The sequence below is a fragment of the Podarcis tiliguerta genome, assembly GCF_965153285.1.
Source record: "Podarcis tiliguerta genome assembly, chromosome: 1".
In the NCBI taxonomy this organism is placed as follows: Eukaryota; Metazoa; Chordata; class Lepidosauria; order Squamata; family Lacertidae; genus Podarcis; species Podarcis tiliguerta.
In genome coordinates, this window is record NC_139534.1 from 52,022,344 (window position 1) to 52,049,449 (window position 27,106).

A 27,106-nucleotide genomic window follows, 5' to 3' on the forward strand; every position below is an offset into this window, starting at 1 on the left:
GGCCTCCAGTGGATAAAATAGCTCTACCTGTCTCAGAGTGGGATACGTGTTGGCTGTTGAAAGAAAAGGTGTAACTATCCCCAGGAACTTTCTACTTCCCTGGAATATCCAAGTACCTTATGCATACATACAAACAAAGGTAGTCATGCTTGTTTGCATATAGTCTGTGTCTTAATATGAAAGTTTATTTCAAAGAACATGAACACAGCAACAAGAAGAGAAACTGCATGCTTTCCTGTAGTGAGACCCTCCCTACTAAGTCTGCTGGGAAAATGCTACCTACCTCCTAGCAAATCCTTCTGTTGCTGCTAGGGGACCTCAATACAGTGGTACCTTGGGTTACATACGCTTCAGGTTACATACGCTTCAGGTTACAGACTCCACTAACCCAGAAATAGTACCTCGGGTTAAGAACTTTGCTTCAGGAGGATAACAGAAATTGCGCCGCCACAGCGAGGCAGCAGTGGGAGGCCCCATTAGCTAAAGTGGTGCTTCAGGCTAAGAACAGTTTCAGGTTAAGAATGGACCTTTGGAACAAATTAAGTATGTAACCAGAGATACCACTGTAGTCAAAAGCCTTGGTTTTTACTGTAGGCTGAAGAGGAAAGATTGCAAGTTGCTTGTTGTCAGCTATAGGAAAATGGTGGACTGAGCTAGGTTTTTTCTAAAGTTGACAGAAAGTGACCCCATAGTGTTCTGTAATGGTATAAAATACATTTGAAAGCATTCCCATGAATTTCAGAACTCCCCGTTCCCTCTTATTTCATAGAATCATAGAGTTGGAAGAGACCACAAGGGCCATCGAGTCCAACCCCCTGCCAAGCAGGAAACACCATCAGAGCACTCCTGACATATGGTTGTCAAGCCTCTGCTTAAAGACCTCCAAAGAAGGAGACTCCACCACACTCCTTGGCAGCAAATTCCACTGTCGAACAGCTCTTACTGTCAGGAAGTTCTTCCTAATGTTTAGGTGGAATCTTCCTTCTTGTAGTTTGGATCCATTGCTCCATGTCCGCTTCTCTGGAGCAGCAGAAAACAACCTATTTTTCTTCAGCTTAGGTCACATCAGCCTCACACCTTGTTGCTGGTTCAGGTACAATGAAAAATCACAACAATAAAAATAATGCAACAGCCTGCTAAGTGTTTAGTCCTGTGTTGGAAGCAACCTGCCTTTTCTCCAAAGCAGCAGGGTCTAATGGGGAAATCTTTCTCCCTGTTGAAGTCATGGAGCCAAACCACTGCGCTTGTAGTCTACCTTCCTCTTGTGAGTGTCATGGGCCTTCTTGAGTGTCTGTGTGTCTGGAGCAGTAGCAGTCACCTCAGTGCAGTCAAAAGCATCTGCTAGAGGCCTTGAAACAGGATGGATTTTTGGCATGATAACATGTCCTACAGTCAGCAGGGGATAGAAAAAGGAGACAAGCAACAGGTGCAAATGTTCAACCAGGGCCAGCTTTCTCTCCATCTGTAGCATGGCTGCTTGTATAACACTCTAGCAGATTTCAGCGGTTGAAAAATCTATTTACAGTTCTGCAGTTCAGATCCTCTTTTCTTATTGCTTCTCTCACCTCTTTCTGCATCATGGGAGGGAGGAGGGAGGAGGAACGCGCAGCCAAAGCACCAATGTTGCCTGTTAGGAAGAAATCTCTCTCTCTTTCATGGGCTGGAAAGCCCCACCTTACCCTCATGTGTCATAGATGCCCTGGAGGTAACCCAAAGTGCTGGGTAGCAAGTGTGGCCTTTAGTGGCATCAGATTGAATACCGGTCGATGCCTGTAGAAGGGAATGAAGAAAGTTAATACCATAGTGGGAGAAGGATCCTGCCCTATGCGTCTCCCTCTTTGTTGTCTGATGGGAGTGATTCGGTTGGGAAGCAGCTGTTTCCTTCCATGAACTACATATCCCAAAGGATAAGTCCTGTCCCCCAAGCTGGCCTGCTGGGAAGAATCGCTGCAGTCATAGACACAGGCCAGGCTGTGCCTCCTATAACAAACTCCTGGCCTAGAGAACGTGCAGAAGCCTCATTGGATGCGGTGGCCTCCTCACTAAAAAGAAATATTCCCAAATGGGGTGATCAGTAAAGTTTCTAAAAGTTCAAAACCTCTTGCTTAAAGTTAGAGGCTTTTGATGATCAGAGGCTAGTTGGTGCCTGAAATGCACCTCCTCTTTTCATGCTGCTTTTTATCATGTTAGCTGGTGGTCTCTCTTCTCCAGCCCAGCCCTTATGGTTCTTAGGTAGTCCTGTGGTTGCAATTACCAGAGAGGAGGCTTCTGCTTAAAAGCAGTTGCATTGCTCAAGCTGAGCAAGTTTGGCCCTGAAAGCGATATACAGGGGAAGACTGCCTGAGAATCCTTGGGAAGCTGCTCTGAGCTTTAGTGTTTTAGCCCCTGGTGTTACATGCCCAAGCTTATTAAATTTCTTGTGCTCGATCATAAACTAGATAATCAGGACTCAAAACCAGTTGGTTGAGTGGCAATTCTAAAAGTAACTCAGCCAGAAGATAGGTGCAGATCGAACTTATTTGCAGTTTCTTAGCTGCCTTTCAAGCATTGTACGGGGCGGGGGGTGATGTCCTAACAGGGCTGTTCTGCAGCAAAACAATGGCTTAGGATTTTGGCTAAGCAGCTCTATCCCACTGATTTATTCTGCAGTGAATTATACTTGAGGCAACTTGCATTTCCTTATATCAGGCCCAGGAAATGTGTGGCCCTCCTAGAAGTCCTACACCACCTCCCATCATCCCATACTGTTCCCCATGCTGGCTGAGGGCTGATGTGACTTGGGGAGTCCAACAACATCATGAGGACTGCACAGGTAAGCCACCCCCTCTAAGGCATGGTGGCTACAGGCGCTGACCAAAGAGATGCTACCCTACACAGACCACGGACAGATCCAGCCCAGCTTGCGTACAAACATGTAGGAACACAGATGCAGCCGTACACACAGCTAGTTGCGGGAAGGTGGCAACACAGTGAACCAGAGAGCCCATGGCATCAGGCAAGAACAAGGGAGATCATTCAGACTCAAGCCCAGTGGAACAAGGCAACAAGAAGCCGTAGGTGGTGGCAGCCTCTGTACCTGTGGCCAGAGCCTCTCCTGGGAGCCACATCAGCCAGAATTGTGTGCTTTTTGGGGAAATTGAGTGGTAAACGCAAGAGGAAGTAATAATGTGATTGCTATAACAACTAATGGGTAGTCTAGGTTGTGCACCAGCCACGCAAGGCATGAGGCCGATCTACGCCCCCCCCCCCCTTTATAGCTTATGTCAAGATGGAGGAGACGGTTCCTTAGCTCCTTTTTCTAGCTGCTGTGCTCATCCATCACTGAGATGCTCCTATGCAGGTGGAGGAGTGAGGGAAAGCTGACGACACCCCCGAAAACTTGTAGATAATGTAATAAAAGTAGCAGAAGCTGGATCCAGCAATAGAAAACTACTATACTGTCCCCGCTCCCCACAATGGTAAGGGTAGCCTTGTTGCAAGGGAGATTGCTGAGCCCTTTAAATTAGAGAGATTAAATATTAATTTAAATAAAATAAACTGGGAATAAAAAGAATGGAAGTAAGAGAAGAAGTGAACGTAAAGGGAACAAAGAGAAGGGATTAAATAAGCAGGCTGTTTCTGGCAGGGGAAAGCAGGATACAAGTTAAGTGTGAAAGGAGATGGGGAGAAGAAATGAGAGATTATGAAAAATACTTTTTTGAATGGCATGTGTTTTTTTTGGGGGGGGGGGAAGCAGTATGTGCAGATAAAATGCCTTCTCCCCTTTTAGCCTCTAGCTCAGCAAATTCTGCCTATAATGGAGAGGCTGAGTCATGGTAGCTCCAGATCCAATGTCTATACTTAGCTTGGGGAAAGCTGAACTATGGAACTCCTTGTCACAAGGAAACCACTTTGGCAAAGAATTTAGCAGGTTCCAGAAATGGTTTAGATACCAGTGAACAATTATGCCAGATGATTAGAATAAACTCTGCCTCCATTCACCACCATTCTGTTACTGGCTCTGCCATTTTGTGTTTGGTGGGCTTCTCATGTGGTTGCTGGTGGGTAGAAAGCTTGAGAACTCCTGAGTTAGAAGTCAGAGAAGAAATCACAGGAGATGAGTAAAAATAGTTTACAAGGCATGGAAGGGGGGCAGGGGAAACTCTTCTGAGGTACACAGTGGCTGAATTTCTGATGGGCAGCTTTGAAGTCACAGGCGAGCTTTCAGATAAAGGGGGGGGGACGGGGGGGGACAGACTGTGGCTGTGTGTGCTTTATCTACTGAACATCATCTTTTTCCACTGCAACCTTTAAAGGCTAGGCTTGCCAGCTGACCTGACACTCTACCTGCCCCCAAGCTGTAACTGCCTCTGTGCCTTTAGCAACCACAACAGGTAAAGAAATCAGCTGGGGTGACTGTAGGGCATGGGAAGTAACATAACCCCCAGCTCATGTTACCCAGTGAACTGGTTGTTACTGAAAAACCACCATTTCCCTGTGATAAAATCTGTGCTAGGGAAATGCTGTGGAGAAGCAGGGTTTTATCATTGCAATTGGAAATGAATCTAACATGCAGCACATCTACTAACACTCTGCCAAAAGAAATTTACATATATGTGAGACATACACCAGCTTTCCCACTACACAGCTGCTTAGTTTTCCGGATGCAGAGGATTCCTCTGATGCCGTCCAGTTCTTTAACCAGCTCTTCCCATGCAACAAAACACTTCCAACAATTGGTGTGCCGTGCTAGCACCAAGGGATGTGAAAAAGAGTAAGGAGAAAATCCGAATGGATCAGAGGTGGAATGAGAAGCTGCTGATTTTAAAGGTTTAAGCACAGCTTTGATGTATCAGGAGGCCTCTCTCTTGCCAGATGCTGGAACCCTGCCTGTGTGTGTCTGAGCAGCCCCCTTAATAATAATAAATGAATAAATAATGTATTAAATTTGTATACCACCCTTCATCTGAAGATCACAGGGCAGTTCACAACATAAAAATAAACGCAAAATACATAATAAAAACAAACCCATACCCCCCCCAAACACATTAAAAAGGACAGAATGTTAATCAGCAAAAGGCCTGGTTAAACAGAAACATTTTCACCTGGTGCTTAGATATATGCAATGAAGGTGCCAGGTGAGCCTTCTCAGGGAGTCACTGCAGAAAAGGCCCATTCTTGTTTTGCCACCCTGCGGCCCTCTCCTGAAGAGGTTCGTCCTACAAAGCTATGCTGTGTTTACGATCCATAGCATTGGCCTCCCTTCCAGGCTGGGTGTTTGGTTCTAGACAGACAGAAATACAGACCTGGCTTGGCCGGACGGACAAGAGAGACCCAGCAGCAAGGCAAAAACGAGCAGCAGGGCAGAGGCTAGAGAGGCCAAGGCATGGGGCCTACCTGAGCTGGAGAGAAGCGGAGGAAATGGAGGGTACAAATGGAGGAAGGATGGAGCGTCAGGCGGCTTAAGAGTTTAGGGCATCGATACCTGCAGGCGTGAGAACCAGGGCTTGGAGAATGTCAGAGAGGGACACGATCCCCCGCGGGGTTTTCTTCTCATCCACCAGAACCAGACGATGGACCTGCCAGATGAGTGAGCCACACACCATTATGGAGAGAAGAGTAACGGGATGAGCCGAGATGAGGGCTTGACATCCACAGAGTTACCCCTCCCACCTGAGGCAAACCTCAGAAACGTTTCCCTTTGGTGGCATAAGGCTATTATTATTATTAACATCATCACCATCCTAGTACAGCAAGATAGCCGAGGGAGAGGGCACTCTGGGAAAAGTTACAATTAAGAGTGGCAGGCAGGAAAGTTAAAGCTGAGTGTTGTCGCGCCACCTATTAGCCTTTAGTTGCAGAGGAGCAACTGTACAGAAAATAAGTCTAGGGCTGCTTCCCACATTATAATTTTTTAAGGTATGTGTGTTTGCATATGGAAACACCTGTTTGCTTCTAGAATGGGGAATCTGTGACCCTCTAGGTGTTTTTGCTGAACTACATTTCCCTTCATCCCTGGCCATTGACCATGCTGGCTGGGGCCCAACACTTTGTGAAGGGCCACAGGTTCCCCATCGGTTCAGTAAATCATTACACGCAACAGATAGATGTTTCCAGCCATATGCATCAGACCTGTATGTGCATCAGGGAGCTGGGACTTGCCGTGGCTTCCTGCTGTATGGCAGCAAACAGCTGTTTTATCTCGTATAACATGTGAAGCAGCCTTTAGGTGTCCAGTTCTCATCAGCATCTGAAGATGGTTTCACTTACCTTGGGGACCACCCACCTGAGCAATCTACCTCTTCTGTGCGGGCTCTCGGCTTTCCCCATGGACCCCCTTTTTAAGTGATTCATTGGGAATAGCTTCTACCCTAGAGATGTCCCATGAGAATTATTTTGGGTGTTTTTGTTTTTTGCTTAAATGGTTGGAATACAGTATTCCACAATATTTCCCATCCTTTTCCTAGGGCCTGTAAGCCACTAGTGTGGACTTGTCTTTTCCATGAGTGTCATGGGGAAGAACAAGCCAGAGATGGTTACTGCTGGAACACCTATGCCAATAGAGAAAAGTCAATCAGGCGACAGGATTAGAGGCTGACTGGATTAGAAAGTGTCACTGGGCATGACTTGACTAAGCAGAAAGTAGAGTCAGAAGAGGTTTAGGCTGAACCTTTAACTCCAGAAGTCAGATTTTATGGACCTGGAGAGGTCAAGGTCTTGCCACAGAGTAACTGTTACCTAAAGCGCACATTCTTCCTTCTCCACTCTGGCATACCTGCTCCTTGGCGATGCGGTCAATAATGTCTTCCATCGTTTCGTAAGGATGGCAGGTGAGCACCCCTTCCAGACAGACTGAGCGCTGCTTCAGTGCTTCCCCCACAGTAATGTCCAGGTTGTTGTAGGACTTCTGGGCAGCCAAGTGCTAAGCAGAGACAAGGAAATGGTTTGAAGCCACCATGACAGATCATCCAGGCAGGGGCTTGGCATTAGCAGAGAATAAAGCCACCCCAATCCCACTTTGCAAAGGTGGGAGAACTCTGGCTTTAATATCCAGGTAATTCTTGCTGAAACAAGGCTCAGTTGCTACACACTGGTTTAATGCACCTTGTGACAGCCACTTTGATAAATGGACCCTAATTCGCCATCAATTTAGAATCACAGCACTGGAGACAATGTTCTCCTTTGCTTTTCACCCTATGTTTAAGAGGGAAACCGCTGCTGACTTCTCTGTCTAGAGCTGAAAAATAGTAGTGAAAATTTGTATCACCACCTCAATCCCTTTAGATAGATGGAGTTCAGGAAACATTTGCGAGGGATACCAAACCACACACACACACACACACACACACACACACACACTACTAAGTGATCTTCCCATCTTAAAATTTTAAACAGGTACTGCATCCCCTGGAGGCAAGACAAGGAAACATTCTGTTTTCTTAGCTTTGCCTATTAAAAAAAATCCATTCTCCCGCCAACCAACTTCACACCTGCAAAAATATGATTCTGCTGTACTTACAATGACATCAAAGCGAGAGTAGAGGCCAACTACCCTCCCTGTAAAGAGAAAGTGAGGGAAGCATTATAAGGGACTCAGTAGAGAAAACCCTCCCATTCACCCACCTCATAATGTAGCTATCATCCATTTTTAAAAAGTATTGATATATTTAATACGTTCCAACTAAGCAAGTATTCCATATGTATTAATCAGAAAAATAATTAAGAAATACCCAATAAAAGAAAAAATCCACTAACAATAAAGTCTTGAATAGAGCTAGACACACAGCATTATTCATTCATATTATCATATATGTGAGCACCACTTTTCCAGGCTTTTATCACATATTGAAGTTTATGAGTTAATACATAAAAAGAGGGTTCCTGATTTTATGACAGCGGGTGGAATTTACAAAAGTGACAAAATCTGGGTGATGGTGATTTAACACTATCTCTGAGATGTTACATATAGCACTATGGTTCATTGGCTCAAGCAGGGTGGGTGGGATTCATATATGGAACCCCAAAACAGTGCAGCTTGGCAAAAGCTACATCACGTGACTGCTCGGATTGTTTGATAAATGTCACATAGGGTTTGTGGAATTTCAGGGCCCAAGAAAAAAGTAGAGGATGAATTAGAAAGCTGATAACTATGAGAGAGAGGTAAGGCTCAGCTGAAACTGCAAACATAGCGGTGAGAAGAACAGAGGAGCCTCGCAGCAAGTACCTTTTTCATTAACAACAGGCAGTGCTGAGACCCTGCGGTCCACAAAAATCTCCAAGGCTGTGTAGACAGGGGCTGACTCCAGGACCATGGCAACGTCACGGAAGGTGCCAATGCCCAGTTCCAGGATGGTTTTCTGCAGGAATCGTGGCTTTGGAAGCATGGCTCCCTGTAGTGAGAGAAGAGGAGGTTTTTTTCCCAGTGCATTATTGGTAATGCTCCCCCTGCCCCATAATGGAAATGGTGTGCATTCACACAATAATTTAATTAATTGCATTATTAAATTTGGCCACAGTGAACACTGAGCTGGATAACATTTTTTGCAGAAGCTGAACTGCAGCAGAATAGAAATAGAGCTGCAGACAATGAATATGGGACAACAAAGAAAATACCTTTTTACATCCCTAGTGGAGCCTAACCTCTTACTCCTTCATTCCAGCTGTAATCATGCTGTAAATACACCTAGCTGCATTAGCTCACGTTCATCTTCCACCCTTCTCTCCCAGCTTCTACTGTTTTCCCAATTGTCTATTTTAGACGGTGAGCATCTTTAGGGAAGTGGCCAGTCTATTTTTCCCTATGCAGCTCTGCAAGGCACCATGTACCCTGTTGGCTCTGTACGATAAATAAATGATAAAAGAGAGCATCGGGCACTGGGCCAACATAGGCCCCACTGAGACCAAAAATAATCTGCCTTGCCATCATCTATGCCAAGAGGAATTTGGGACCACCAGACACTCACGAAGATATGCAGGAACTTGAGGATACGTTTGTGGGTCAGAATGTGTAGGACGTTCCCTGAGATGGGCTCGATAACAGGCAGCCGGTGGATCTTGTGCTTAATCAAGGAATAAACAGCATCAAATAGGCTAGGAAAGGGAGAAACAAAAGGGCAATGTGACATGCCTGGAGATTGGCTCCCTGTACCCATTTACCGCTTCCACTTTGGGCATCACGCAGCACAGCTGCTCTAAATGGAGTAGGCGTTGTGAGACAGTGAGGGTTCCCCCACCCCTATTATGGACAAAGGCTCTGTGCATTCAGCTGTTCGACAGGCGGAAATCAACAAGTGAAGTGTTTTCTGGCAAGGAACTGATGAGTAAAACTTCACTCTTTTAGACCAACTGCCATGCAGTTGTTAAAAGTACAAGACTCTTTCCATCAAAGCTAGCCGCACTATTATTATGTATTCATTAAAATTCTTTCCCACCTTTCCTGCCAAAGAGGAGGGATCTGTGGGAGGAGTAAGCAAGCATCAGGAATGACTTACCTATCGTTTGGGGAGATACACACCAAGGGTTTGAAGAAACCTTGCAAATACACCTCTGGGGAGAAAGGAAAGCACCTGAATACTATATGGAACCGTTGCCCTAGGTAAGATGGGAGAACTACTACAGGTTAAGGATGAAGCTACTTCTGTGGGGGGAGGGGAATCTGGCAAAAGAGGTCAGTTGGGTTTCCAATCTATTTAGAAGGATCATGAGTTTCTTACAATTTTGGCATATAACAGCTTGAGGTCACTATACCATATTGTTAATCGCTGCCAAGTTGAAGATGATTTACCATAACATCAACTTTCTTCCCATGTTATGTGCACTGAAAGCATCTCAGAAATTGGGACGGTGATTCAATGTATAATACTTTTTTAAAAATAATTTTATTATTTATACCCTGCCCATCTGGCTGGGTTTCCCCACTTTGAAGAGAGAAAGGGTACTATAGCTGTTGTACTGAATCAGACCAATGATCCATTTAGCCTAGCACTGCCTGCGTCCTGATTGGCAGCCACCCTCCAGGGTTTTAGCTAGGGGCATTTCCCTACCCAAACAGGAGATGCCAGGGATTGAATCTCAGATCATTTGCAAGCAGAGCATGTGCTCCACCACTGAACATGCAAGCATTGAGCAGATGGAGAAGGATCCTCCCTGAGCCTTGCACCTTCCCTGTGAGTCAGAGGCAGCCCACGTGGTGCCCTCCACATGTTGGATTTCACTTGCCATCATCCTTGACCATTGGGCCATGTTGGCTATGGATGAAAAGAGTTGGATCAACATCTGGTAGGTACCGCATTAGCTACCCCTCTTCTGGGTGGTTGTGTGGAGCAAGCTCAAAGGGAGAGAGTAAGTAGAAACACCAGGGACAGAAATGGGGCAGGATCCAATGAGCTCACAGCAATGGGCTGCAGCACATGGAATTTCATCAGAATGCAGCAAAATAGCCTGTAGTGCAAGGAGGGTGAACCTGTGACCCTCCAGATTGTTATTGGTCATCCTGGCAAGGGCTGATGGAGCCCATCAAAACCAGAAGTCAATGGTTTCCAATCCCTAGAGTACTGTAACCTAAACCCTTTGCCTAGGGGCTGGAGTGGCCAATGGGCCCCAACTCCCATCAGCCCTAGCCAGCATGGCCAATGGGAGGGAATTATGGGAGCTGTTGTCCTTTAGATGTTGTTGGACTAAATGCTGGCCGCGCCTTGTCTAGAGGCATGACTATCAAGTAGGAAGGGATACCAAGTTAAGAGAGGAACTGTTTAAATCAAGGCCAGAAGCAGGGAGACAGACGTAAACACGTGCACACACACACAGAGTGCAAGTCACCTTCCACTGCTGAAAATCAATTTTAAAGATGTTCAATAGCATCCATGCATACACTACTCCCCCTAGTGGTGCCCTCCTCACCTCTCCACGTTTCAATTTTGTGTTCCTCGATCTCATATATCTGAACCTAAAAACAGCACAAAATGATACTCGTGAGCAGGGTGATGTCACCCACAAAAGGATAAGATAGTGAGAGTTGCAAGCAGTTCACACTTGTACTTTGAAGTCACAGGTCCTCTTGCTTTGCTGTCACCCCTCTGCCCCTGCCCACCCCCACCCCCCTCCATCCCTGTACATATTGGGAAGGAGATGCTGGAAGCTGGTTTACTCCAGATCTTGCAAAGGCAATTGAGCAGTCCTGGAAAACTCACCAGAGGTGATCGGTAGTAGCGATGTAGGATGTTAATAAAGTCAGTGATAGTCAACATACCTGCAGTAAGAGAGAGGGTGGGGGGAGAGGAAAAGGAAGAGAGTGGATACACACAGGTGTAGGTCTGGAGGAGCTGAAGCAACAGGCATGAAGGGCTACCTTGTGCAGGCCCCAGTTCTCAGAACAGCAGATGGTTGAGCCTTTCCTTATTAAGGCACCTGCAGAATTCCTGCACACACCCAACCTTGCCTTCTTGACCATCCCTAGTACAGTTTGAATGGCCAGCAGTACTATGAAATCCCAGTTCACACTTCCTTTTGCCCCAAACCTGCTGTCCTGTGTTGCCCTCCTGAACGCAGCATCACTTACCCACAAAACACTGCTGCTTGTTGTCCCAGAGAGGGGCTGCTCGCACCCCATTGGCTACCATGGCTAAGAAGGCCTTCTTTATCTGGGGACAGGAGGAAAAAAGAATAGGTGGGCCAGACTGGCAGTTGCTGTTCAATATTCCTGTCTATCTGCAGTTAGGAGTAGTCAATGTGGTGCCCTTCAGGTCCTGTTGGGCTTCAGCCCCCATCATCCTTACCATTAGTCTGAGGCTGATGGGAATTGTAGTACAACATCTGGAAGGCACCACATTGGTCAGCCCAGATCTGCAGGGTGTGGAAACAGCTGCATCCAGCCACGAAGGCTGGGCTGGGGAAAATTCAGAAGTAATCGCCCACACTGCACCCCCTTGGACTCCAACTCTATGTAGCAATTATATTCTTCTGCTAGACTAGATATTATTAAACATTGTGGTTCAATTTTAGGGGGCAACAACCTTAGGCCTATTTTTTACCAAATTATGCGGCTTGGACTTTCTTCCTAGTTTGCTCTCTTCCCACGATTCTACCTCCACCTAAATCACAGCTCTAGGAATGTGATGACCTACAACAAATATGAGGGAAGGTAAACTTGTAGCAGCAGGAATAGCCTGATGAAACAGGTAGAATTGCTTCATCCTGAAAGTGAGCATCTATTTGTTTAATCCTTGCAGACGGATTTGAGCTCCTATATCCAGCTCTGCCAGTGTCGTAAGAAGAGTCCAAAGGCCCACCTAGTCCAGAATCCTGTTCTCAAGGAGCCATTCAGATGCATATTGAAGACCAACAGCACTCTCTCCACTTGTATTCCAAAATAGTTAGTATTCAGAGGCCTACTGCCTCCTAAAATGGAGGGAGAACACAGTCATTGCAGCTAGTAACCACTGATAGCTTTGTGCTCTATTATTTCTACAGCTCCCCACAACACACACACTGCCTGCCATAACAGAAAGTCAAGTACCGGTACCTGACAGATTAGGAAGGAATTTGAAAACCGCTGAGTGTAGTGTAGTTATATGGGAGGAGGGCAGACATGTACTAAAAGGGTAGGGAAACCTCCACAAACTTCAGTGTAGAATCCCTGTCAGGGGAGGTCACAATGTCAGGGGTGCAAGCGCTGTCTGAAGTTACTCCTGTCTGCACTGGCATGCAATATATTTTATTCTGCCTTCCCTACTCCTTGGAAGGAATTCAGTGTGCCTCTATGGCAACTGGCCCATTAGCTTTTCAGCTTCCCCTGAGCCAATTTCAGATAACATGTGGGAGGACATGTTGCACTAGTGTAAGTCCTCATGTCGGCTTCCACTAACAGGACTAGTTAAATGAATTCTGCCCCTTTATGTTTTTTCTTGTGTGAACAGCGTTATTCATCCTTCTGTACACCAATTTGGAATCGTACGATGAACAGTTCAGACACATTATAAATTTGAAAAAACCAGAAGCGTTCCTCAAGTATAATTGTTTACTTTTCCCATAGAAGTGAAAAGCAAGCATTCACTTACATAAGGAAAGAAAAGGGATACCATCAGGTTGGAACTATGCTGCTTCCAATTATTCCCAACCCTCAGTTATCTGAGCTACTCACATTCAAGCCTTTTGCACGCTCCCATCAGAATCATTCCACCCTGTATTCTATTTTGAGAACTAGCTTTTCTTGAGTGCTGATAACAATTTTATTAGAACATTGAGAGGGAGGGACAGAGCTGTTGACTTGAGCCTATTGGATTACTGTCCTGTTTTTGCTGAATGTTTCAGGATTTGTAACAGGGATCGGGACTCCTCATATCAGTCCCAACAGTATCTGGATTGCCACAGGTTCCCCACCCTGATTAGTAAAGAAGTAAGCTTCCATTATCCCATTATTAAAATGGCCAGGTTTCTATCCCCTTCCTTGACCCACAACAGCTCCCACTTTCCCCCTTACCTGCAAGGTTGTGTCAAACACTACCAGTTTGGAGCTGGTGGGAATGGCATCATAACAGTGGTGGCGCCGCATGAAATGCATGTAAGTCTCAGCATCTGGTCCCAGCAAATCAGTATCAGGACCAAACCCAAGAATTTCACAGTCGAGAGAAATGATGTCACCATCGTCATCTTTGTTGCTCTCTTCTGGCTTGGTGACTTCTGATGTTGCTTTGCCATCCACAACTGTGCCTTTGCTTTGCTGACCGGCATCTTTAACATTCAGGGTGGGGGCACTGGCATTCCAGCCCTTGCACCTGCCTCTTGGCATCACATCCTCCTTGCCCCCTGGACCTGTTTGTCTCCTATCTGTCACTGTGGCCTGTGGTCCACTGTAGTTGTCAGCTGTATCCAGTTCTCTGGCCTCTGAATCTGCAGCCTTAATATCCGATTCTGTAGCAACGGCATCCCCAGCTGTTACTTTGCCATCCTGATTTGCAGTCTTGGCATCCAGCCCAACAGCTCTGGGATCCCCGTCCATGGTCCTGCCATCTGACATCACATTCATCATGCTCAACTCTGTACCTTTGCCATCTGCAGCCAGGTCCTTGGCCTCTTGCCCTACAACCTTGGCTTCCAACGCTGATTCCTTAACATCCAGAGACAGGTTGGGGCCTAGTGGGTAAGGGGAGGCATTGCAAATCCAGACACCAAAAACTTCTTGGTAGGTGAAACATTTAAGTAATCTTGGCCCTTTTGACTGACACAACCTTCCCTCCTTCTCACTAAGCCTAAAGAAATGGTATGTTCTCACATAAACTGCAGGGACACGCATGCTGAGCTGAGCAACCCGTGACTTGCACAGAGAACCAGCCAAAAGCTGCAGCAGTCACTGACCAACCCTACCCCACCCTGCCCCACAGAGCACATCCAGTTAGTTGATTGTTTACATCCCTTGACAGGCAGCAACCCACACACTTCAGCCTAAGGTGAAGGCATTCGTTGATTTCAGACAGAGCCCAAACTCTCTTCTGCAAATTTTACAGTAGAGGGGAAAGTGTAAAAGGGGCTAACTACTTGCTCTGAAAAAGCAGACCCGGTCAGGAGGGGGCTGTATACTGTATTTATTCACACATTTCTGTGGCAGTTGAATAGCTTCATTATCTTTATTGAGTGCCCTCACAACAACCCTGTGAGGTAGGTCACCAATATTCCCATCTGACAGATAGAAAATGGAGGATGGACAATACTGAGCTTATCCAAGGAATCTAAGTATGAGCCCAGATTTTGAACTCAGGCCTCACATACGGTAAGTTTTTTGTAAGATGACATTAGGATGAGTTTCACAGGTAATAGCAGAACTGGAGCCATTCTCAAAAAGGAAAGCAAAAAGTGAAATCTGGGTACAACTGAGATTTTCCAAGACTAGAATGATAGGGGAGGCAGTGGTTCGGATGGCTCGCAGCATGGCTCAAAAAGTGATGTATAATGTCCCAAAGTTAGTACACACAATCATGCCGTTATGGATTAGCAAGTTTAGAAGACACTCAAAGCAGGCAATTAACACCCCAAACTGTTCCCTGCAACACATGTCATGAGTCAGTCTGGCTGGCAGGCAGTGAAGTCTGTACTTGAAAGCGGTCACTCCACCACCGGCAGGCAAAACCAGTGCACTACCCACCTGCTTTCTGAGGCTGGAGGCCATTGCTCAGTGGTGCTGCCTGGGAGTTAAGGAAAAATGGAGAGAGTTAAAAAGTGGCCCCTGTGGTCCACATTCAATGTGCAAAATAGTTCAGCTTTTAGGATCTGAAGAGTGAGAGCTACAATTCTGCAGTGGACGGGGAACCTCAGACTCCACCCTAGGCCCTCAATTCCCAAAGTGCTACAAATCTAGTTCAAACAGAATGCTGGAGGGATCAAAAAACTTAGTGCTTCACATATTTTCTGCAGGCAGGGGCCATTTCCTTCATCCTCACATGGCTGCTGTTTATTTCCTTCCTATTGTTAGAGCTTTTCAAGTTGCAGGCAGAGTTGTTTGGAGGGAATGTTAAGCATGTTGTGGGAAAGCAGATGTTTAAATCTTGGGTAGGATAACCGTATGTCCTTCTTTTTACATCATGGGAGAGAAGTTGGCTTAACCAGCTAATACCACAAGGGAATTAAGAAACAGTGACATGGTGGGAGAGGAGACCTCTAGCTCTAACAATCCCCAACAATCATACCTATGGCTCCTCCAGTTAGTACCCAAAGCTAGCATCTGTAAGGACACTGCAGTAAAGGGTCTATTGTTAATGTGGAAGGGGTAGACACAGATGATCCAATAAAGCTGATTCAGGCTGCACCCAGTCAGAGACTGTGCATGACAGACAACATACTCAACTACAATGCATGCGTACTCAGACACAGGAGGAAACATGTGTAAGAGCAGAGTACAATCAGACACAGACACATGCTGAGACATGGAACAAACTCCAGGCAGAGATTTGGTAGCCCACAATTTTCCTACCACAACTGACAGAAAGCAGAAACATGCCAGCTGACAAATATAACTAGTAATTTAATTAATTAATTAATTTAATGTGCCAGTTGCTTTATCTTGCCCAGGGCAACCCAAAGCAACTTACAGCTAAATAAACAAACTAGACAATAAACCCCACACAGATACATTAAAACCAAGAGGGAAGAGAAATACATTAAGAACATCCCACCCACTTCTAAAAGGCCGCAGATAAGTTAAGGACCAAAGACCTGGTTTTGGAGGAAAGTTTTAATAATATTTAAAAAGGTACTTGCAAGACAGCAAGAGAGCCATATAGGAATGGGATTCAGCTGCCAAGTTTCTCTCACGTCGTTTATGGCTGCACTATTTGCTTGATCGATTGATCAATTAAATACTTTGATTAAAAAGGTGTCCTCAGTTCAGCAGATTTTTAAACAAATAGCAGCGCCACACGAAAAGCATTTTTTCTGACATAAAGGGAGCCTGTTATGACGACACATGCTTGCATTCTCTAAAAACACCACGCGCGTGCGTTTCTCCCTTTGTCTTCAGAGCTTTTGTTTTTGTTCACCCGAACACTTGCACGGATCGCATTAATGCATAAGATTTATTTAAACGGGCAGCAGACGAGTCGGAACACCGAGTTCAATTTCTAAACGCGAAATTGTTACGGGCCAAGGAATCGCACCCGAAGGTGTGGGAGAGAAAACGCAGAGGGGCAGGCAGCGCTCTGCACGTGCTGGAAAGCTCCGTTCTTGACACTGAAGGGTGTCCAATGAGCTTGGGGAGCAGGTTCCGGGGCTCAGGTAAGCCCCGCTAGCCCCACTCCCCCGGCAACCGAAAGCAGGAAGTGGTCGCGGCGTTGTTGCGCCAGGAAGTGCCCTCCGTCCGTGCTCCCCGGGCCGGCCTGGCCGGCAGAAAAGCACCCGCCGCGAAGCCCTTTCTCGGGGAGGTCTCTCCGCCGGGCTTACCTGCTCCGAGGCCGGTGCCGCCGCCGCCGCCGCCGCCCGCTCCATGGCGAGGCAGCTGCTATTTTCGGGCACCCTGCCGGGGAGCCAGTCCGTGTCAGGAAGGCGGCGGGCCTGGCAGCAACACCCGGGTGCGCGCGGCGCCAGGAGGGGCCACCGCCTGCCGCGCTGTGCGAAGAAGGGCCTTCCCGCCGCCTCCCGGGGGACTCAGGGCAGCGCGCGGCCGCCTCCCGAGACGGTGGAGGAGGAGCAGCAGGGCATGCCGAGAGCGGGGCTCTCCCAGGCGCCGAGGGGTGCTGGGGCGCGGGATGCGGCGAGGAAAACGGGCTCTGCTGGGGGACGGGGACGCGGCCTCTCGCTCGGGAAGCTTCGGGCGAAGCCTCTTGTTTGCCCTGGAGGGCGGGGGGTGGGGGGAGAGAGAGCGACTCGGCTCCGGCTGTAAATAAATCACGGAATGTGCGAAGGGAGGAAGTCGGGGCACAGAAGCCTGTGCGCGGTGGGAGACGGTCTCGCGGGGTGGGAGCTGGGGCCAGGAGAGGAGATGATGGAGGCTTCCCGGGAGGAAGAAGCAATGGGGTGAAACTCCAGTGATGGGCCGAGGCCAAGAGGAGCCGTTGTAGAGGTACAGTCCCTGGTGCAATGGGAACACTATAATCTGGCTCCTCAGGGCAGAGACTGTTCTCGCTTGCAGCGGGCTTCTTTCTTTCAGAAGGCCCCTATGCCTTTAAAAGCTGAAAGGTAGGCAGACATTCAGCTGGCGAAGTCACTCCCACCCGCAAGGAGTACTGATTGGAAAGCAATGCAACTTCCATCTGTTGCATTAAAAAAACAAACAAAAAAACCCTATTGTAGTATCCAGGATATGATAAAAATTGTAATTTTAATGGATGAATCCTCCAGCCTTTTCCCCACCAGTCCTTCATATCCTTTTACCCACAAACTCATCCCCTTCCTATGTTCCAGCAGCAACACAATATTCCCAGTGTTCTTTTTAAAAATGCTAGTAAACTTTGTCTTTACAAAAGCATCTGGAGAAAAGGAGCTCATATATTTCCAAAAGGGTTTGGGCAATGATAACACTTTTAAAATAGGCCACTTGTTCCTGGATGTTCACCTAGCCAACTCATTTATCTGAAGCAGTGTAGTTGCTTTGCAACCCTCATGAATCTCTGTGGAGCAAAGCAGCTTGTGATTCAGTAGTGCTTGATAGGTATGTTACCTGAAATGGCAGGAGAAAATGTAAAAGTGTGCACACAATTACAACTTCAGTTGGAATCGTAGAAAATGCTAGTCTAGAGTGGTACCATTACAAGATAATTCTAGACCATGTGGTGACTTGTTCCATTATTGCCTTGCAGTTGTTAAAAGCACAGGACTGCAAATTATAGTTCTCCCAATACTAGACAGATGCTGTAATTAATTGTCAGTGAGTGAGGAAGCATCCTAAATAAAATGGGATATTCTTTTGCTCAGGGCTGTCCTCAGATAAACACAGGAAGCCAATAATGTAAAATATATATACAGATCCGACACCTGCACACCGGCAACTTCACAGGCTGAGTTTCATTGATCAGTGTTGTCCATTCTGAATTACTGGGAGTAACTCTGTTTGCTATACTGCAGGTCTGGGATGTGTGTGTGATCTTGACTGTACCATCCTACCACTTCAGAAGCTGTCAGGCTCTACTACCATAATAAGGTCAGCATTATCTGCTGCAAGGGACAGCCACCAGTAAATAGTGCCAATAGTCAGGAATGATGGGGGTTCTAAGTCCAGAACATCTGGAAGGCACCACATTGGCTACCCCCACAGCACGTAAAGCAAGACATAACACAGGAAGCCTGGGAAAGGAAGGGAGAGAACAGGGAAATGTGACATCATCATCACATTCATTTAAAACACATTATCTCTGTGCGCACAATGTTTATCATACCTTGATTAAAATTTAGCAAGACCAGTAGAAGCCAGATAAGACTGTTTGGATAGAAGCCAGATGTGACCCATGGGCTACAAATTGACCTTCCCTGGGATTAGCTGCAGGGATTGGAAGCACTAAAACAGACCATACCCAATCTCCGCAATTAAAAGTCCTTACAGCTTATATGTGGACTAGCATACAGCTTGGTTGCCCAATAAAGGCAGCGTGAAACAGCTTATTAGTTTATAGAGCAGCATGAAGATAGATGTTCATAGCAACGTAACTAGAGCCTGGCTGGATTAGGCCAAGAGTCCATCTAGTCAAGCATCCTGTGTTGTTGTTGTTTACAGTAGCCAGCCTCAAGCCTCTCTAGGAAAGGTACAAGCACGAGAGGAGTGCAATAGCACTTTCCTCCTGTGTGGCCCCTTGCAATTGGCTTTCAGAAGCGTTAGTACAATACACATATCTATCCTCCATGAATTTATCTAGTCCCCCTTTAAAACAATTTAAACTTACTTGAGCGGGAGAACAATTTCTGACTTGAATTGTAGAGTTGGAAGGGTGCTCAAGGGTCATCCAGTCCAACCCCCTGCAATGCAGGAATCTTTTGCCCAACGTGGGGCTCAAACTCACGGCCCAGGTTTCCCCTCCTGCACTCTGATAAGAACATAGGAAGCTGCCTTACACCAAGTCAGACCATTGGTTCATGTAGCTCAGTATTTGACAGTGGCTTCCCAGGATTTCCCAACCCTCTGTAAAACTACTGGTGTTTTGTTTTGAATTTGGCAGTTCTTGTTGCTCCCAATCATTTTGCCTACTTTTGTTTGCAGTTTGCCCCTTTGGATTCATGGAAGAAAAGCCGGATAATATACATTTTTAAAAACAAACAGTAAAATAAGGAGAACTTGTTCTTGGCCAGTGCCAGTTCCCCCTTCTGGCGACACCTGAAGCAGGTTGTTCTCCCCTGTTGCTTGTGGCTACCTATGACCAGGCACCCCTTTTATCTTTACATGCAGTTCTGGTCCTGCCTCAGAGTCTTGATCTTGATGCAAGTGCTTGCTGTCTTCACCTCCCCATCTACACATACTAAACATAACCCAGTTGGGATTGGCCTCTCCTCCCCACTGTGGAGAATTCCTGGAGAATGAGTCAGGCTCCTAAAAAGAGAATGGTTGCTGTCCCCTCCCCTCTCAGTTTATCTCCACTACTTGTAGCCTGAACTCAGCGACACAGGCCTTATTGGCTCTTGGCAAGAAAGGAAATGGTTACAGGTGCCCACTGCCAGCAGAAAGCCAGCTGTGGCAGTGTCTCTGGTTGGTCAAAACTCCCAAAACTTCAGGGGATAGATAACCCGTACCTATCAAGATCATTTTCTCAATCTAGCAGGGGGACCGTTTGCTCCAAAAGGGAATATATAAACATAAAAGTTAAAAACCTTACACTTCACAGAGCAAGCAAAGTAGTGTGGAGGTGCCTGCTTTTCCTTTGCAGCTGAATAGCAGCTCTGTGTGCTCTAGCAAAAAAATTAAAACTAACAGTAGGGTAATACCTTTATTGTGACCAAGAAAAGATCCAACAAAATGCAATATCCAGTTTAAAAGAAGTAAAATTTGCCCTTTGTGGAAAAATAACACCAGACAGTGTGTTGAGCAGCCTTCTCCTCATTATAAAATGTAACTTAAAAAAAAAAAAAGCATTGTGGGAGATCTGATCATAGATCAGCATACACACCAAAAATACAGGCTTGGTGGCAGCAGGGGATTCACATGCTGGAGAAAACTTTGTTGGCTGCCAAAACAGATTTCATGTTGCACCAAGGACCCTTTGGATACTGAAGACAACTGTGGCTGTTCCCCCTTGAAGCACACATCCACTGTAGTCCTTAGGAAAGTTTGTATATGGGTTAGTGGCCATCAAACAGCAAAAATTACTTACAGACCTTTCGTTTAGTTTATACTCACTTACCTGAGAGTGGCCGGTCTTGAAGAATACTCAATTTTGAGTTGACATGTATTGCTAGAGATGTTCTAGGCCTCTAAACCAACTTGCTTGCCTCAAGGTGCCCACCTCAAAAGCAGATTTCAATATATAAAGGAGCTGGAGGACTTGATTAATGCTGCTCTACTCTTTGAAACCAGAGCAATTTCTCATTGTTTTATAGGGTGGCGGCAAAACAGAAAGCAAACCATAAGAGTATAGCTATGATATTTAAGATTGGAATGCATATGCTGCTTCTACACAAACTCTGCATAAGAGGTATGGTGACCATAGGAAGATAGTTATGGATTACCACACTTCAACAATATCCTGAATAATGGTGGCTTTGCTAAAGTGCTCATATGAAATCAAGGTTTATTGAAAGCCAGGGCAATTTTGAAACTTAGCTGGACATATTAAGCAGCAAGAAACTCTGGAGAGCTGTCAGATTTCTCAAACCTCACATTCTTCTTCTAAAATCTCACATTTATCCAGATATGCCAGTAAACTATCTCTTGGATTTAAAAACCTTCAACACTGAAGCAGCTTTTGGAGCTCTGCCTTCAACCAGTGGACACATTCATCGGTGTAACACTGTTTTATGAACTATTGCCCCTTGTATATATTTCCAGGAGATGCACTGCTGGCTACATACCTGGCTAAAGTGGCTGGTTGGCTTGTTTAAACTTATCTACGTATTTCCTTAGCAGTACTGCTGAGTCTGTAACTTTTAAAGTACATAACTGTTTTAAAGGAAGTGTGACCACAGAGATCCCAGAGATTAGGAATCTAATTGACAGGATAGTTTTGTGTGAATTATAGATTCTGTTTGGATATCTCTGAAAGACTGTAAGGTGGTTGTTTTTTGCTAGGCAATAAAAGATTAATTAGATTTGCCCACATGACATTATGGCAGCTTAAGCAAATCAGATATATTACAACTGCATATCTGCCTGGAATAGCACACATATGCTATTCCTACCTCCCATGCTGAGCAAAAAAACCAAACCAGCTTTCTTTGCTTGCAGAGCAGAAAAGCTATGATTTATGACAGGCCCAGTTTTCACGCCTTGCTAAGTCAAACTATGGAGTAGCCCTCCTCCATAGCTACTACTGCAGCCAAGCTGCTGTGAGTTAAGCCACAGTTTGGCTTAGCATTACTTCTGAGTCTGGGCTCGTGGTTCCTCTCACTCCAGACAAACCATGAGTGGTAAGCCACAGAACAAACATTGCCAAGACCTCATGGTCTGTTTGGAGCAAGATAAACCACAAGCTGTGGTTTGGATGCATCACTAAACCAAACTGTAGGTTAGCTCAAATCAGTGCAGCGGCACCAGGACCAGAGGAGCAGAAAAAGGGCCACAATCTTCTCTCCAGGAACATGCCCATTTGCTCATTTGTGTTAAGCCATAGCAAAATGGGCCAGATTCTAGGAAGTTTAACTAGCAGTGTATGTGCTCCACACTTTCTTCCCACTTTTTTTTAACCTCAGTCAGTTTATTAGATTCACTATAATGGGCCTTGTATAAGAAATTTAGGTGAAGTGAGGCAATCACTCTACAGAGGTTGATGTTTGTTCTCCTATTCCTCTCAAGAATTTGGTGTTGACAGCAGAAACTCACATGGCTTTCCAGGGTCTAAATACCAACCTGGAGAAAATTTGCTTGTACGGTATTTCTTAGATAAGCAAACCTGCTTAGTGGCAGCTTAGAGGAGCAGGGCTCACCTCGACTCAAAAATCCCTAAAGCACCCAACATTACCTTTACTGCCACCCGAGTTATATCACAACAGTCATGACCACATACTTGCACTTGAATCATTTATTTTGTTTTTTTAAAAAAATATCTTTAATTTAGCAGTGTGAGTTAAATTGGACTCATGGCATCCTTTTGAAAATGTATATCCTCCTCTGGATCTTTTCGATGCACACTTCAGAAGACCCAAACAACCACTAGTGCCCTCTGTGCAGCAATAAATTGACCACTGACATTTCACTCTGAGCAGAATAAATCCATCTGAAGAAGATAGTTGTGTTAAGCAAGTTGAGACAGCAGCTACTCGAGCTTCAAATCCCGAAATGTGGAAGGTGCTGGGATGGCTTCTCCTCTATCCCAGAGCAATCTTCTCCCATTCCCGAAACACTTGGGCAGAATTCTATGCCCTTCTGCATAGGGTGGCTCCTCACAAGTCATAGCACATCTTTTTGTTCCTCTCGGTATCAAGCTCTATAGCACACTGCTTGGAGGATCCACCTTAGCAAGATAAAACCAACCAATGAGGCTTCTATTTACTGCAATAGTTTGCTTTAGGGGAAAAGAAAACCACCAGGGCAAGGAAATAAGTTCATTACAAAGCACTACATAGGAAGTTACCTTATACTGAGTCAGACCATTGGTCCATCTACCTCAGCACCGTTTATGGTGACTTGGCAAAGGTTCTCTAAGGTTTCAGCCATGAGTCTTTTCCACCTTATTTGGGAACCTGGGATTTTGTGCATGCAAAGCATATGCATATGCTGAAGGGTGATATTTGGCCAGAAATGCAATGCCTTTTCCCTAAATTGAGTTCCACCAATTTACATTGAGCGATCCATGACATTTCGTGCAGAGTAGTACCCACCTAAGGTTCAAATACTGATGGGGCATGGGGGAAGGAGAGAACCAGCAATGCCTGTTAATACCAGGAAACAGAGATAGCTGTGTAGACCACATTGGAGGAGTGTTGAACACCTGTTTGCTCGTAATTACTCAAGTCAGGAAGGGTGGGTGGTGGTGGCAAGAGTATAAGGCGGCTCAGGGAGACGGCCAGCTGGGAGGATTCTTTAGGACACTCGAAGAGGCCTCTCCACTTTCACACTTCTACACAGCTAGCTCTTTTAGGTCATTCAATACAATCCTAGGAGTCAGGCTAGTTCACAGAAGATTGTCGCTATGAGATTTGAGAGGGACACATTAGGCACCAACCTCCTACAGAGCCCAAAGAAGGGACATGACACTCAGTTTTCAGTAGGGGACAGTGAAATAAAACCTGTTGCACGGCTAGGACACATAGGTCGGTTCCTAAAAGAGGATTCAAAATGCAAGCCTTCATTTTTGTGTACCAGGCAAACAGGGAGAGAGGTTTTAACCAAGTTAAAACTGAACATATATTGAGGATGTTGGCAGTAGGAAGCCAACTCTCCCTCTACCCTTGTTTTATTACCTTACTAGAAATTGGCTTGCCCTCCTTTTGCTTATGCACTGCCTCACCAAGATCTCAGCATGTGCCCGGCTTGGCTTGCAGAAAGGGCATAAGAAATTAAAACAAAAATTCAACACTCAAGTCTCCTAAAGGATTAGACTGTCTTCTGTTGGCTTTTTGGAGAAAAGGCTGTCTCGCAATAGAGATTAGTGCAACACACCCTTCCCCTCTGTTTACGAAGTTTTGCAGGGATAACTGTCAACTGATGAAGCTAGTAGCCAGGAACATATAGAGTATGAACTTGGAAGAAGCAAGCCGTCTCCACTTCTATCTTCCCAACCTCAGCGACAGCCAAGCTGGCTAAGAGAAGAGCCAAGCTGGAGAGAAGTTATGATGAATCTGAAGGGGATGGAAATAACAAGCCAAGGGGAAAAGAAGCTTTAATTCAGGGGATCATGCCATAAAGGTCTCACCAAGATAGATACCTGTGTTAATACAGCCAGTGAAGTAAGACAGAAACGCAAGGTAAGTCACTGTCTGCAAGGCAGAATCTGGAATGATTTCTAGCAACTCATTCCCTGGCATGATGCAAGGAGAGCTGCTGCTTCTACTGCTAAGGCCCCAGGAGAAAGCAAAACTACATCCAGTGTGCCTGGCTTGGCTTCCAACTCTATGTTTCCCAGCTTTTCTGCTCTTAAGAGCTTAGTCACTGAGGTTACTTAGGATAAGCAAATGACAGTCGTAGTAAGAAAGAGGTGCCCTGTTGCTTTGGTGTTATGTGCTCTGGGGAATCTCACTGCAATGACTTGAACCACTTTAACAATAAATGCACACTGCATCTATATTCTAGATTGCAGCTGCTGTATCCAGTTGTATCCAGGAGATTTCCAGGACTGTGTGATTCATAAATACTGCCCTGACCAATGGAGAAGCAATCTATTTGGAGAGATGCACTGTAGGAATGATGCCTTCCTTTTTCTGGCCATTTATATCACAAGTAGCCACCTAAACACATCTCACCATCATAGTGAGAAATACTTACAGGCATTTGGAATATCATTACTGCTACATGGAAAAAATAGAAGACTGCACAGTGATGCATCAGGGGACTTGCATGCCTCATGCTGTCCATAGCATCTGACTGTGTGTGTGTGTAAAATGAGACAAAAGGACTCCTATCGTTCATTAAGAATAAAGATTTCTTGCAGCCGAAGTTGTTGAGTTCACCCTCAAGGCTCAGAATTTAGCAGCTTCCAGCACGTGGTGTCTGAGTACAGGCAGGAAATGCTCCTAAGTGTCAAGGTATCAGGAGTCAAGTAGAGCAACAGATGCATCTATCAGTGCCCAGGGATCAGGACAGCAAACGGCCCTTGCTGGCTGTAAGTGCAAGCTTACTAACACATTCCGGACAAACACACACAACTGAAAAGTGGACCCAAAGCTGGGATCCAGTACCAGATTCAGATTAGGAGTAAAGTATAACAAGTGGAGAAAAGGCAGAATTATCCAGCAGTAAGGAGAAGGCACTGACCGATCAGAAATAACACTGACTGAGGCTGCAGTACTTAAAGCAAGAATTATACAGCCAAGCACCACTTGGGCTAAATTATAGTCTTCTTTAGGGGTAAAGAACTGGAGAGTGTTCTAGGGTATATATGAATGCTAGGAGGATTAACACAGATAACCACCTGACCCTAAACCAGAGAGGAACAAGAAGCAGCCACCTTAGCACACCTTTTTCTGAGTCCCAGCACAAAGCTAAAACCGAAAGGAGATGCTCCTCCTGTTTAAGAAACCACCGCCAGTGCTTAAGCTACACAGTTGTGCTTTGGACCAGCACACTGCAAAATCTGCTTCTCCAGAGTAAAAAGTAAGTAGAAAATACCTTCCATAACTAAAGTCCATCAGGAAATCTGTACCCAGGAACTAAGTAAACATGGGTGTGTACCTAGAGAATAAGAATATTCTTGGATTCCCCACCACCTCCCTCACTGTTTAAGCCTATTTCTCTTATGGCCATGCACCAGAGAGTTTATGAAAAAATCTGCCTGATTTACTGGTGTTAAGCCATTCTTAAGTTTGTTTTCCCATCTGTTCAGCTAATAAGGAATTTGTGTCATGTTGTGAATACATAGGTTATTATGTCAATTGCAAACATGCAATTGCCTCATGGTAGCAGCTCATTTCACAAATGGTCATTGAGGTTGTCAGTGTCTGGCGAAACCTAGTATGTCGGCACTTAACAGTGAGAGGCACTTACGGCTCAAGTGGTGACGATCATGGCAAGGTCAATAAACTATAAGGAACTCACACTAAAAGTTAAATAGGTTTTCCAAGCTTCTGTGTTTAGCAACTTCCTTTGTCATAAAAAAAAACTATAAACAGAGCATTTGTCCCTTTTAACCAAGTTAAACATCTCCTCTTCGACCCAATTCCCTTTCCAAAAAAATAGTTCTACGTGGGCGTGCCGGACGAAAGGTCCTCCCATCCTTCCATGCTGGCTCTCCTAGCTTCCGTTGAGGTAGGTCACGTACGCCCCCTCCTGAGACCATAAGGAAGGGGAAGTTGGCCACTCACTCAGTCCCCCGTCACTTCACTAGGCTTGAGTTGCTGAGGGTCCGAGGGATTGTGGGTTTCTTGAGACTTCCAGCTGTGTATTTAATCTGAGGTAAGCTTTGAGTGCAAGGGTTTGGCTCAGAGCTTCGGACTGGCTCCTCCCCATCTCGCTGGACAAGGATTTTGCTGTTGGGAAGAAGACAGAACCTGAGAGAGAGGCAGATCTGTCTTGCAGCACAGAATAGAGCACACACAGAGAGAACCACTTCCATAGCATATCATTTTCACCCGTCTGAAGGAAACGACAGTCTTTCTATTACTACTGTGTCATCCCTGTATTTGATAGGAAAGAAGAATTTAGGGCTTATGGCTCACCACTCCCTAGGCCTGATTACCACAATGTGCTGTACCTCAGGCTGCCTTGAAAACAGTCTAGAAACTTCAGCTGCTCCAAAACAGGGCAGCAAGATTGTTAACAGGAAGTGGCTGAAAAATTAAATCATGCCTGTGCTTTGTTATCTACACTGGCTTCTAATCTATTCCAGGGGACAATTCAAAGTGCAAGTATTAA

At 45.6% G+C, this 27,106-nt stretch overlaps 2 protein-coding genes across 23 annotated transcripts in view; both read right to left on the reverse strand.

Annotated features, from left to right (window-relative positions):
- Positions 1-149: 149 nt before the first annotated feature.
- PRKAG3 (protein kinase AMP-activated non-catalytic subunit gamma 3) lies at positions 150-19,904 on the reverse strand. 9 transcript variants are annotated; one of them, XR_014514717.1, is made up of 15 exons: positions 19,766-19,904; positions 19,338-19,478; positions 15,116-15,155; positions 13,457-14,109; positions 11,537-11,618; positions 11,169-11,227; positions 10,879-10,924; positions 9,471-9,525; positions 8,943-9,069; positions 8,204-8,369; positions 7,499-7,536; positions 6,755-6,901; positions 5,377-5,558; positions 1,098-1,770; positions 150-333 (listed from the first exon to the last, which is right to left on the reverse strand). XR_014514717.1 is itself a non-coding variant. In XM_083454987.1 (13 exons), exons 1-13 carry the CDS (start codon positions 19,395-19,397, stop codon positions 1,748-1,750), a joined length of 1,590 nt encoding a protein of 529 aa, XP_083311113.1. In that variant the 5' UTR covers positions 19,398-19,489; the 3' UTR covers positions 1,044-1,747. The 9 variants fall into 9 exon arrangements, 3 of the variants coding, with proteins under 3 accessions (XP_083311113.1, XP_083311115.1, XP_083311114.1); XR_014514718.1 differs by lacking the exon at positions 19,338-19,478 and having other exon boundaries at positions 19,766-19,870; XR_014514719.1 differs by lacking the exons at positions 19,338-19,478; positions 19,766-19,904 and adding an exon at positions 16,906-17,291.
- Positions 19,905-22,604: 2,700 nt separating this feature from the next.
- The window catches only part of TTLL4 (tubulin tyrosine ligase like 4), a 29,811-nt gene continuing 25,309 nt past the window's right edge, over positions 22,605-27,106 (reverse strand). For 6 of the 14 annotated variants that reach the window (XM_083454771.1, XM_083454780.1, XM_083454781.1 and 3 more), the window contains one exon: positions 24,403-26,721. In XM_083454771.1, the coding sequence (XP_083310897.1) occupies positions 26,568-26,721 (154 nt within the window). In that variant the 3' untranslated portion in view covers positions 24,403-26,567. Of the gene's footprint in view, positions 24,379-24,402; positions 26,722-27,106 lie in introns of those variants that run through there. The other 8 variants (XM_083454777.1, XM_083454773.1, XM_083454775.1 and 5 more) reach the window with 3 other exon arrangements.